Raw genomic sequence first — 13,818 nt, forward strand, 5'->3', positions numbered from 1 at the left:
TGTAATACTCGCACCCTCGGCCTCGGCACCTGGGTGGTTCGTTCTCCGCTTTTTCAATTGCCCTGTGACATTTGGCTGGCGAGAGGAGCGCTAGTCTCGGTATTTCCTTCGGCGTAAGTCAGTTACGGCCGAAGGACAATGATAGGTTGTACGTGGCTCTACAATGCAGCGCCTCGCTTAGGCCTTACGGATCTCACCGGGCATGAACGCTCTCGAGTATAAGGGTGTCGGTGCGTCGTTGTGTGTAAGGTACCGATGTACCCACGTAGATGCTGCCATCGCACACACACCGACCCACATTCGTATTTACGAGTTGCCGGCCTGCACCTCCGTCACTTTTGTCGAGCCGCTCGAGCCGTCCGGGAATTATTTATACACACCGGTAAAAGACCGGAAGTAACAGACTGTCACCAGCGGCGAATCGAAGCTGTGTCACCGCTGCAGTCCGGACTACGCGACACGAACGGCGCTATAACAATAAGATATAAACATAAGGATACGAGGCCCCGTTTAAGTAGTGAGAATTTATTTGCGGCTGGCTTTATATGCGCGTATTATGCGAAGCGTATGAGCGATGAAAGGAAGTTGGCAAGTATTTTTCCTCGGTCGCAAATCAGGTTTCCTTTCCTTTTTTCTTCTACTTCTTTTTCTTTGTCCCGGTTGCGAAAGTATTTCTTCATTTTCTGAAAACCCGTTTGAAAATCTCATACCGGGTGGCTAGGATCCTTGCCGGGACAGGGGATCCTGCCATAAAGGCAGCGGAATATGAATTCTTATTTCGTCGATGAGCCTGCACGGGGTAAAATATTAGAGGGGTCTCCTAGGACGTTGGCCTCCATAAATATGATTTTAGTACGTAATATTCCGTGGTCTCCATTGTATTTTTATCTTTATTCATTTTGCATAGTTCTACCGTTCTTCCCATATTATCGCAGCTTCTTTCCCTTTCTTCTTTTCTGCGGCCTTCTTTCCTTCCTTCCTCCCTTCCTTCCTTCCTTCCTTCCTTCCACACTTCTTTGCATATACCTATACCTACCTACTACTTCCCTATTTCTACCTGCGATGTGCTCTTAAAAAAATCTCCCCCTTCGGGCGCGAGACGCGCGCCTTTTCAAGGGCCTCGTTTTCCCTTCTTTCCACGTCGATGCTGGAACGCCGAAGATGATTTTCCCGGATCGGAATCCAATATCTGCTATTTTCCAAGATTTTTTATCTCCCGTCGACATTGCCGCGAATATGGAGGATCCACTACGTTGTATACGAACCCTTCAACTCCCTCCATCACTGTGATTTCTCTCCACGGAGCTGCGTGATTATTTGCTCTTACTTTCGCGCGCTTTGTAGGTGGAAAATATTTTGGAGAAAAAAATCAACCCGGCCAATCGAGGAGGTGCGGTAGGCCAGCGTCGACGACGTCGCGGCAGACGCAGGTAACCTAACGAGATCTTATTCAAAGTTTGGAGAACGATGATATTCAGGCGTCGCAAAAGCGTTGAAAGCGCGCATTTTTCTCCCCTGCGCACATAGGACCGCACGACAAAAATTGGCAAAATATGCAAAATGGTATTCCGCCGGGAGTTTCAGCCAAATAAGGGAATTAAGATAGGGACGAGGGGGCGGGCTCCCACGCTCCGCGGCACCCTTGGGAACAGGGGCGTCTGAAAACGTCATTTTCGAAAGGTGTTGGACTCGTAGAAGTAAATCTAGTCGAACCGGACGAGCGGATCGGAAACCTGGAAGCCCCAAATGTCAAGTTCGACCAATATCCGCGAGAGAAAGAATGAGAAGCGGGATACAAACGACACGGAAAATAGCGTGGCATCAGTTTGAAACCGTTCTTTGCCCCTCTGAATAACAACAACCGGCTGGCTATGCCTGAATTGTTTCCCTGAGACAAAAGCTGGCAACTGTAAATTCCGCTCGTTTCTCTAACACGTGTGTTCCACTCGAAGCAAAGCGCGTGCCGTTGCATAAGGCGCCAAGACTCGCGGTTCCGCAGGGGGCATCGCTTGACCCAGACTGGGCTCGTACAAGTAGCCTTGATACCCTCCGTCACAGTTTCCTCGGCTCGGTCAAACGCATGATGAATTATTGCTGGAGGGGGGGAAAAATGTGACAAAAAAGTCGCAGCCCGCAGCTTTCCCCGCAGAGTTAACATAAAAGTCCTCATTAAGAGTATATTTGATCGTTTCATACGTCGTAACGAGATGCTATTACGAGGGACACGCGCCAGACTTTGGTAATGGACAAGCAGCAGCCTAGCGGTGCGTGTAGCGTATGTGTCTTTGTAGGCGTTGGGTCCGTGTGGAGGAGGCGAGTGTGCTCCTACATATGCGAGTCTAACAAGACGCGTGTTCCTACGGCTGTACGCCGTGGCGTGCATTCCGGGGCTCTAGACACGCGAGGAAGCGCGAGGACGAGCACGCGGTCGGATTTGACGGATCAATTTATTAGCATAAGCGAGCCCGGGAGCGTCCGGCAGGTCCTTGTGTCAGTAACGAACACAGGCACGCCGCCGCGGTGATGCAGTCACAAAACATAATGGTCGCATACCAGACATGCCTCTGGCCACGCCGACCGGCATTATGATATAATACCGTAAATAGGTATCATTTTCTAAACCCGGCCGGGTTGCCCAGGTATAGGTTTATCAACAATACGGACGGACATGCCGCCCGGACAAATGAACCCGCCAGCTTAAAGGGTGTTCAATTAGTATTGACCCGTTTTCGTTTTATCCCAATTATGAATTGCTCGTTATAAGGAACCCGGAGTGCCGGGGATTATCAGACGAGTTTCAAGCCCGAGAGAAGCGGGTAACGATGAATCGCTTCTGCGTTCTGTTGCGTTCTATTAAATTGCGAGCGCCGTAAAATTCAATACTACTGCGTAATGGAATTTAACAGAATATGTACTTTTTGAGTCGAACGTTACTCCTTCAATTTTCTTTTCAATAACATTGTGCGAACCACTCTTTGATACAAGTATGTAGTAATTTGTTGCATTCTTTTTGCTACACTTTGTTTATCATTCATGGACTACAATAAATGAAATAAAGTGAAAGATGACAGTTTCAAGTATACACGAATCATTCCGTATTGCATTTAGAATTGGAAAATAAAATCATCTCAAATTTTTTCTTTCGTGTATTGAATATAGACACAATTCATACGTGTTTTCTTATATCAACGTGATATGCAAAATTTCGGAGTCATGAAATTTTCGAGCTTCAAAGTTGAAAAAATGAAACTTTATTTGAATGGTTCTAGGTTGTAAATAGTTTTATAGAAAACAAATGATATTTTCAAAGAAAGTTAGTCATCGCTCAGACTTTGCATGTAGCAATGAATAAAAAACTTTGTTTGTTTATTTATGCAACGAATGCGCAATTGTTTGAAATAAATAGTATTTACACAAAATAAATCTCTTTAAGCTCATTTTTTCAAGGATTGAAATGCTTCTCATAATTGCATACTTGTTGTATAAACAAACAAAGAAATTTTTTCATTCGTTGCTACATGCAAAGTTTGATCCATTATGGACTTTCTCTGAAAATTACGTTTTTTTCTATAAAATTGTTTACAAACTAGAAGCATTCAAATAAAGTTTAAGCTTTCCCACTTTGAAGGTTCAAAAATTCATGACACCGAAATTTTTCATATCATGTTGAAATAAAAAGACAGGTGTCAATTATGTCTATGTTAAATACGAGAAAAAAATATATTTGCGGTGATTTCATTTTTCAATTGTAAATATGATATGGAATGACCCATACGCAGTTGAATTGACCTGCAAGATTTTCAAGCATGTGCTCAAATCGTTAAAAACTAATTTTATACTCTAATTTTGATGTATTGTTCATTGGTTTGTTTAATTTCAACAGTTGGAGAATCGTTGGAGATTTAGTTTTGCAAGTCCACAGACTTGCGGTGCGGATAACCATTACAATTTAAACTAACATAAATAGTCACCACTGACCAGTGATCCGTGAAGTTCAAATAATGAACATCCGGAATTCAATTTACTATTCTTCGATACTGAAAATTAACGATACACATAGTGATTCGATAATTGTGTTCTTAATTCAACAAGTTTTGGAAACCATGAAGTTAGTCTGCAAATGTCAGCAAGTTTCGCATATCGTCTGAATCTGTGATTGAATATGTTTATGCAAGGCAGGCATAACACGCAACACGTAACGAGAGAATGGTTTGATTTGATTTTAACACCACGTATATCCTGAGGGACCAAGATATATAAAATGGCATTTAGTTATGCCAGTTACAGCATATCGTGAAATAAGGGGTTATTAGGTGTCGCTGTCCCTGTATTTTGGTGAGCTTGCTCATGGTACTGTTTAGGATCGGGCGTGTTGTCTTTAGTTTGGACTTTTTTTGGGCCCCTTGGATCCGCGGGCTGCGGTCGGAGGGCCTTAGCCTTAGCCTTAGCGTACTATGTTATTACACGTCTGCCGAGACGACCGGGGCCTCAACCCACTCGCATTGGGCCCGGTAAGGCCCACGGGGCTCGCGCTGATCTTGCGAGTCCCGTCGCAGTGCCTCCCAACCGTGTTTCTTGGATTTTCGGCCCGCCATTTACGTCGAAGAGGAAACGGAGCCGCGATTCACAGCGAGAGAGGCACGTGAAGGATATCAAACTAATGTCTGGACTTCAAACGTCCAGCCAAGGTAAAGGGTTCAATCGACTAATCGCGTATACGCTTGAAAACATTCGGTCGATTTCCTTCGATATCTATACGAGAGAAAACTTTGGAAAAGTAATGCGTTGGGGGCCGTCGCGACGCCAAGGCGTCGCCTCGAGTAAACTGGCGTTGGATGAAAAAGGAAAAAAAAAACAAACAAATTTTTGTCGTAGCTTGAGGCGCTCACCGTTCAGAGTCGCCGGCTGAAATGAGTCGGACTCGTTGCTGAGGGCAAACCCCTATTAAACCAAGATACTGGTGGTGCTATTATTCAATAGGTGGGTACCTGTTTTTCCCAGAACTGATGCACTTTTATATAATGGAGAGAATTAGGCTATAACGTGTCCTAAATTGTCTAATGAGTGACCGAAGGCTTCGAGACCAGCTCGGGGTGCTCAAGGTTGCCCTATTTTTTTCACGGAAGAGATCGTTGTTTGACCGTGATCATCATCATCGGAGTTTCGAGAGAGTATAAGATAAAAAAGAAGACACCGACGACGACGGGGACGAAGAAGGAATTCTGCATCGGAATTACAACTTTTCTTCAAGTTTGTGGAGACGCTTGTAGATAAACTACTACGTTTTTGGAAAATGATATAATTCTACCTATTAGTCTGAAATACACCTTTTACCGAAAAACGGCGTATATTTAAAGCTGCGCTTATTATAGTTTCCGAAATATTTTTTATTTCCACGTATAGGCTGGCCTTCCGTCATGTGTATAGTATTTATTATACTCACGAACAAAGTAGGCTGTTTTCAAATAATATCTCGCATTCATCGGGGCCATTCGAATGAAAAGAAAAACAAGAATTACCTCACCGTACCCACTAAGCGTTTATTCTAATATTTGTATTCGTTGCAAGAAAAAATAAATCACTTTTTTTTTCGTTGAGTAGTACATCAATTGGTCTCAAAAGATCGACGACAAACCGCCATCGTTACAACAGAATCTTGAGATCAGAACCCAGTCAAAAACACAATCTTTTTTGATAAATGCATTTTCAGTGATCGTACGAGATTGCATGCATGCAATAAATTACGATTACGGACAGAGTCGAAAGAAAAACAGCAAAGAATGTGGAATAATAAATTATTCTGATCGACAACATAACCAAAATGATCTCACGCTAATAAAATATTTTCTGAAACTAAACGGATGACTCGTTTGCAAGTTCCAACATAATATTTTACACATTTTCTCTCTTTTTCCAAGGCAGCAATCTTTCAGACGGCTAAACTTGGGTATCAATTCTCACTAATATACAAATAAGCATGTAAAATCGCAAGACTGCATAAAAAGTAAGAACGTTGGCGTGACCTTGGGGTTGACCTTATCGTTTCGTATTACCTAACATGTAGCGCGCAAACAAAATTCCCGGACCTTGTCCGAGGGGATTCCCGTAAAATAAAGGAAACGAGAGAACCTCGGTCCCCTCGTCAGTTCGTCGACACGTTCTGCATCAGGCGCGGGTTTTGCCGAATTGCAATCAGCGGCTCGATTCACCAAGAAATCGGGCCGATCGATTTTTTAACCGATACACACCATCACCGGCAACCCGCGGTGACATTTGACAGCTCGAGCGGCAGTTACGGTCCCTCCGGTGATTCGACGCCAGTTCCTGCGGTTCTCTCGCTCTCCACCCCCGAACGGAGTACACGGAGTGAAATCCGACGCCACCCAACCCCCGCATACGAATCGCCGAGCGTTTGCGAGGGTGGGCCGTCGGGGGAGACGGCGAACCTCGTGCACCATGCCGGCAGACACGCCACCAATAAGTGAACATCGCTCGGTCCCGCAGTCCTGCAGCCCCCTACGCCTTTGCCGGCGACGACCTGCACGCCACTTTGGTAGCGACATGCCGCAGGGTGAAAGCGGTTGCGGGTGTGAGATCGAGGTACGTCGTACCAACACAGCTAGGGGTGAGACGCGGGTATTTCAACCCCTACACACGGCGACCCGCGCCGTTTTTTATCCAGAAAAATTTTTCACCGCTGATCTCCGGCACGTGGGTCACTGTGTCGGTTCCTGGTCGAGGGTGCAGAGAAGCGGTTTGGCCGCGGTGTTTTCCGTGCGGTGTTTCCCCCCGAAAAAAACCGCCGAGACGTACGATACGTCGCACGCGTCCCCGTGCCCGATGGCCTCGCCTCCCGGGTCGTATAAATCAATGTCTCTCCACTCCATGCCGCACATATAACACCGCAACGTCATCTGACCCAAGACTCCGTGAGCACTTCGGCTATACAGATATATAATCCACGCTGCCACCGACTGAGGTCACTTCACATGCATCATCGCCTTGGTCAAACCTCCCGACCGACGTTCCACTTGTCAGCCTAAGATGACATCATTGCGACAATCTATTGGAAGCTCGGGGTCCCACTTTCAAGGGTGCGGCGAGTCACCAATGCTGTATAAACGCATATCCGTATTTACAGCTAGTCATTCCCCAAGGAGGTTGGGAGAGGTGGAATACCGCAATTCTTGAGTTTGCATGTTTGATGGATGTTTCGGAAAGATCGGAGAATCAAATAGAACTTTGTAAATCCGCAGTATTCGCAATTTTCCCTGTTTTTGTAACAAGCCTTGTTCTGTTTATTTTCACTATTTTATTGTATTTATGTGAAATAGCAGCTCTTACTTCTGGAGAAGGAGTTTATTCATTGATCGCACAATGAACTCTCGGCTCAGAAGCACGTAATGTCTCCGGTAATTTCTGGCAATGTTAATACGAATACATGATACTTTTTTCGTTCCGCATTGTTTCAGCTTCCTATGGTTATACGAAGGATTTGGAAAATACTGGAATTAATAAATTGAAACCTAACATCCGCGTAATGTAGCGAGAGGAATCGATTGCACGCAGTCCAAATACGCTGCGAGCAAGGGATCGAGAGGTACATCAGAAAAACATAAAACTTACACAGGTTTTTTAAGAAGGTAGAAAAGAAAAATCACAAATTTATAGCTGCCAAGTTTTAGTTTATTCAATATGCCTCAATTTTACAACACGTCTTCATGTAACAGTGTGTAGTAATTTAAAAACTAGACAAACAGAATTGAGGTCAAAGACAAAAAAAATACTAAAATAAGATCTGAAAATACATATGAAATGTAGGTTCTATGTGGAAAAATAAGTGTACAGTATACATCGTCGTTAACAAAATGTGAAAAATACTGCGTTACATATGAATTATCATACTGTTAGAATATAGCTTAAGTTTCGGCATATGTAAAGGTGCAACACAAACTCACAGAATACGATGTATTATGTATGAAATTGGATCGTGTCTATCTCAGGTAATTCATATGGAAATGAATGGAAAACAATTTTTCGCAATAATTCCTGTGACGTTCTTAAATTGGTGATCCGTGGCTGATCTCGATCTCTTATTGATACTCTCGGGGGTCCAAGTGGAAAAGACGGGTTCAAAAAAATCGATTCTGGAACACAAGAATTTTTTTTATAAAAATGGGGCCCAACTGTTTGAAACAATGTATATATTTTTAAGCATTTCAAATAATGCTGGAATCGATTCACTACTTTACGATATCAACAAGGTTTTGCAAGGAAAATCGATTGCAAGCAGTCCGATTACGCTGCAGACAACGGATCAGGGATAAACGGGTAAAAAACGTAAGATTTTCTGCGTAACTCTTCTGCTGTTGGTCGCTCGCTAATTTTGGTGCATTTTCTGGGTTCCTGGGGGTCCAATGAGTCAGGAAAGGGTCGTATAAATTGAATCTGAGACCAAAATTTTCTGGCGAAGAAAAAGGTAAAAAGGTAAGGCCGTTGACTGAAGAATATAAAGACGGATACGCCTGGGTAAATTTTTGTGACCAGATTTCGGCGGGCAAATGGGCCGAGGGGGGCCTGGGAGCGTAGGGGGGTTCTGCTCTATCCACTCTACCTAACGGGCTCTCACCGACATTCGTAGCAGCCAAAGTAGTTTCGGTATGAAAGCTTCAGATTGAGTCGGTGCAAAGTGGGTACGTAAGACCACTTGTCGACTGTGATTTAGAAATGTTGATCAGCTCGATTATCCCTGTGAGAAGACGCGTAATCGCGTCCAACGCCAACCACCCCGACGACCTCCGAGCACCTCCAACCACCGTCAACCAACTACTCCCACCTCCGACCACTTTCGTCCTCCTCGACCACCTCGTCCTCATGGACCACCGCCGATCACTTCCAACCCCCACCAAACACTTCCTACCCCCTCCAACCACCGCCAAACACCTCCTACCACCGCGTACCACCTCCGAACACCTCCTAGCATCTTCGTCCACCTCCTACCACCCCCTACCACCTCCTACCACCCCCAACTAACTTCTACCACCCTCTACCAACTCCAACGACCTCCTACCAGCTCCTACCGCCTCCTACCATTTCCGAAGACCTCCGACCTCTTCCTAACACCTCCTACCAGCTCCGATTACCTCCTACTACCTCCTACCATATCCAACTAACTTCTACCACTCCCTACTACCTCCTACCAGCGCCTACCACCTCCTACCATCTCCGAACACCTCCGACCACCTCCGACCACCTTCATCCTCTTCGTCCCCCGGTTCCTCCATGTATTCTATAACATTATTATTCATATTCAATTCAATTTCTTCATTATTGTAATTTTATTTGGTGTATTAATTGAACAGATCAAGTTATACATTTCGTCTTGTAGAGGGCCCTCACTTTGGGCCGAAACGTTAACAAGTTATTCTACGTTCTTATTAAAATATACCTTCATATCCAAGAATTAATCCCCATTGAACAAACAGAGGTCAAGAACTAAGTTGATCATTGATATTCATGATTATTCCGAGAACTTTTCATTTCCTCTCTCGATCGTGAATTTTCGTAGGAATAGAATCGAAACGCTGTTTAAGCTAGTCGCAAGTGAAGTATCTACGTTGGATGAAGAATCAGAATTGTTTTTGAAATGTGTTCGTACCGGAAAAAATTCAGAGTAACTGTAATCCATCACGGATGCGCTAATTTGATCGAGATGAAATGGATGCTCCGTATAGGAGACAGTATTTAACACAGTGTCCTGATTTAAAGATCTAAAAAGGTGATTGTCGGCGATTTTTTTTTTTTTTTGATACGGAGAGATAGATAGAGAGATAGAGCGATGCTTCTTGGAACTTTGAGTGTATTTTAACAAACATTTGAAAAGTACGAGCAAAATTTAACATCCAACTGTCGCAGAACAGCAGTGTCATTAGCTGATCCGTTAACTGAAGAATATATCTTTAGTCAAAGGCTGACCATCGAAGGGCCTAGCTGCTAGAGTCTGGAATCGGCGGGAAAGATAAGTGCGTATTTCTTGTCTGGAATATAGACACTAAGATCATTATACATCATATCACATCATCATACATCTTACATCATGCATCATACATAGTGTTAAAGTTCGAAACCAAAGTTTGGATGTTCAGAAAGTGACGTCACCAAAAATTTTTTTCTCGACGTCATCGATCTAAAATCAGCTAGCCAAATTCCTCAGTCTGGAAACAACCGCGCAGTAGAGCGGACGGATGAGAATCGCGCTCCGCAGATTTCGAGTACCGGGTTCTCTACCCCGTTCCGGATGCTCTTTCTGGTGCAACTCGACTTCCAGGACAAGCACTCCGTGACTTCTGCGCTCCAGGTTCGCTACCTTGACTTCCAGGACATGCGCTCCGTAGGGTAGGTACAAATTCAGTAGCTATAAATCCGCTAATAAAATTTATTATATTATCTATTAATTAATTAATTGGATGAATCCTTATACAATATTTTTGATGTGTTCGGATACTAAATATGGTTATTACTATTCAAGGTATAACCCGAGGTGGTTGTCGGTGGTTTTTGGAGGTGGTTGGCGGTGGTTAGGGGTGGTTATGGGTGATCAATGTGGACGAGGAGGAGGACAAGGAAGACAAGGAGAACGAGGATCACTGCACGGTGAGTAAAACATTTTTATAATATTTAATGGAAATTGTATTCATATTTTATCTAAGATTTTTTGAATTTGTCATGTTGACATTTAATTACTTGAATTCGTGTTTCGCGCAAGCACAAATTCGGTAGCTATGATTGCGCTACTAAAATTTATTATATAATTGGATAATTGATTAACTAATTAATTATAATAATGCTTACACAATATTTTTGATAGGTTCTTATACTGAAAATGTTTATTAATATTTCAGATATAACCCGAGGTGGTTATCGGTGGTTGTTGGAGGTGGTTGGCGGTGGTTGGAGGTGGTCGAAGGTGGACGAGGAGGAGGATGAGGAAGACCAGGAGCATAAGGTGAACGAGAAGGACGAGGATTTGTACACTGTGAATACAACATTCTGAAATATTGAATAGAGTAGAAGTAGGAATAGAAGTAGGATCAGGAGTAGGTTCAGGATTAGGAGTAGGAGGAATTTCCTACTATTCCTAACCTACCCTACCCTACCCAACCCTACCCTACACTCTCCTAGCCTTGCCGCCCCTCCCCTCATCGTATACTTCTATTTGTACTCCTACTCCTACTTCTACTTCAATCTTACTCCTACTTCTACTACGATCTTACTCTAACTCCTGATCCTACTCCTATTCCTACTCTCACTGTTGGACCTACTCCTGATCTTACTTCTCTTCCTACTCCTACTCCTGATCCCACTCCCATTCCTACTCCTAATTCTGATTATTAATGTTATGAAATATAAAGACTGCGTGTCGGATTGAATCCCATATCAAAACGAACAATTCTTTTATTGTCATATTATAGCCGATTATTGTATATATTCTAGTTTGGTTACTAGGAATTTAAGAAATTTATAGTATGTATCACTTGTTAATCATAAATAAATCATATGTATCAGTGTCGTACGTGGACCGCACATACATTTGTACTTTTTGGTCTCTGCATCATTATTACATCTGATCTATTTTTATTCATGATCTATGTATACATTCTTCTCTCGGGTAACTACACTTTAATGGAATCACTGTTTCGCTACGAATTTTGAAAGATATTTACTCTCATTATTGATTTCTTGTATCGCCGAGAAGTCGGTAGGAACACTCAGGCCAAGTACTGGATTGGGCTTACCATTGCGAAGACTGTGTTACTCAGAAGGTGAATGCAGCCAGCATCATGGCGAAATCGGAAACTCTCTGATGTTCTGCAATAAGTTCTCAAATCAACAGTTATAACATCTCATGGAGCAATTTTCGGTTGTCACATCAAAGCCCATAAGGGAAACTGTCTTGATATTCTTCATCCAGTGGTGAGGCTGACCCCTTTGTAATTTTGGCGAAAATTTTGGCGATTTTAAAAAGTGCTGGAATAAGTTAATTGTGGCGCTATTCCGACGTAACTTTGCGGGAGAAATCGATTGGGTGCAGTCCCAATAGGCTGCGATCAACGCACCGGGAGTTACAGCCAAAAAACGAAAACCTGAATTTTCGGCATTTTTCAGCAGATGCTTCTTCCTTCGTCATTTCTCTTCTGTTGATCCCACGCTCTTTTCGCTGCGTTTTCTGAGTTCCTTGGGGTCCGATTGGTCGGGAAAGAGTCATAAAAATCAATTCTGAGACGAAAAATTTTTTGGTCAAAAAAAAAGGAAGGTTAACCCCTTTGTATTTTTGGCGAAAATTTTCGCGATTCTGAAAAGTGCTGGAATCAATTCTTTCAGGCACTATTCCGACGTAGCTTTGCGAGAGAAATCGATTGGGCGCAGTCCCAATACGCTGCGATCAACGCATCAAAAGTTACAGCCAAAAAACGAAAACCTGAATTTTCGACATTTTTCAGCAGGTGCTTTTTCCTTCGTCATTTCTCTTCTGTTGATCCCACGCACTTTTCGCTCCGTTTTCTGAGTTCCTGAGGGTCCAATTGGTCGGGAAAGAGTCAAAAGAATCAATTCTGAGACGAAAAATTTTTTGGTCAAAAAAAAAGGAAGGTTAACCCCTTTGTATTTTTGGCGAAAATTTTCGCGATTTTGAAAAGTGCTGGAATCGATTCTTTCAGGCACTATTCCGACGTAATTTTGCGAGAAAAATCGATTGGGCGCAGTCCCAATACGCTGCGATCAACGCATCGAAAGTTACAGCCAAAAAACGAAAACCTGAATTTTCGACATTTTTCAGCAGGTGCTTTTTCCTTCGTCATTTCTCTTCTGTTGATCCCTCGCACTTTTCGCGGCGTTTTCTGAGTTCCTGAGGGTCCAATTGGTCGGGAAAGAGTCATAAGAATCAATTCTGAGACGAAAAATTTTTTGTTCAAAAAAAAAGGAAGGTTAACCCCTTTGTATTTTTGGCGAAAATTTTCGCGATTTTGAAAAGTGCTGGAAACAATTCTTTCAGGCACTATCCCGACGTGATTTTGCGAGAGAAATCGATTGGGCACAGTCCCAATACGCTGCGATCAACGCATCGAAAGTTACAGCCAAAAAACGAAAACCTGAATTTTCGACATTTTTCAGCAGGTGCTTTTTCCTTCGTCATTTCTCTTCTGTTGATCCCTCCCACTTTTCGCGGCGTTTTCTGAGTTCCTGAGGGTGCAATTGGTCGGGAAAAAGTCATAAGAATCAATTCTGAGACGAAAAATTTTTTGGTCAAAAAAAAAGGAAGGTTAACCCCTTTGTATTTTTGGCGAAAATTTTCGCGATTTTGAAAAGTGCTGGAAACAATTCTTTCAGGCACTATCCCGACGTGATTTTGCGAGAGAAATCGATCGGGCGCAGTCCCAATACGCTGCGATCAACGCATCGAAAGTTACAGCCTAAAAACGAAAACCTGAATTTTCGACATTTTTCAGCAGGTGCTTTTTCCTTCGTCATTTCTCTTCTGTTGATCCCTCGCACTTTTCGCGGCGTTTTCTGAGTTCCTGAGGGTCCAATTGGTCGGGAAAGAGTCATAAGAATCAATTCTGAGACGAAAAATTTTTTGGTCAAAAAAAAAGGAAGGTTAACCCCTTTGTATTTTTATAGAAAATTTTCGCGATTTTCAAAAGAGCTGGAATCAATTCTTTCAGGCACTATTCCGACGTAATTTTGCGAGAGAAATCGATTGGGCGCAGTCCCAATACGCTGCGATCAACGCATCGAAAGTTACAGCCAAAAAACGAAAAC

General features: G+C 43.1%; 1 protein-coding gene across 1 annotated transcript; it reads left to right on the top strand.

Moving 5' to 3' along the window:
- The first annotated feature begins 10,227 nt into the window (after positions 1-10,227).
- On the top strand, positions 10,228-11,595 carry LOC124292610. The gene is made up of 3 exons (XM_046729749.1): positions 10,228-10,395; positions 10,529-10,653; positions 10,902-11,595. The coding sequence occupies exons 1-3, from the start codon at positions 10,298-10,300 to the stop codon at positions 11,051-11,053; spliced, it is 375 nt and encodes a 124-aa protein (XP_046585705.1). The 5' UTR covers positions 10,228-10,297; the 3' UTR covers positions 11,054-11,595.
- The last annotated feature ends 2,223 nt before the right edge of the window (positions 11,596-13,818 follow it).

Source organism: Neodiprion lecontei, chromosome 1 (assembly GCF_021901455.1).
Source record: "Neodiprion lecontei isolate iyNeoLeco1 chromosome 1, iyNeoLeco1.1, whole genome shotgun sequence".
NCBI lineage: Eukaryota > Metazoa > Arthropoda > Insecta > Hymenoptera > Diprionidae > Neodiprion > Neodiprion lecontei.

Excerpts from the sequence above, each read along its gene's own strand:
- LOC124292610 (XM_046729749.1), top strand. The coding sequence starts at position 10,298 with ATGCTCTTTCTGGTGCAACTCGACTTCCAGGACAAGCACTCCGTGACT. Across the intron at positions 10,396-10,528 it reads CAGGACATGCGCTCCGTAGG|GTATAACCCGAGGTGGTTGT; the intron begins GTAGGTACAAAT and ends TTACTATTCAAG. Across the intron at positions 10,654-10,901 it reads AGAACGAGGATCACTGCACG|ATATAACCCGAGGTGGTTAT; the intron begins GTGAGTAAAACA and ends TTAATATTTCAG.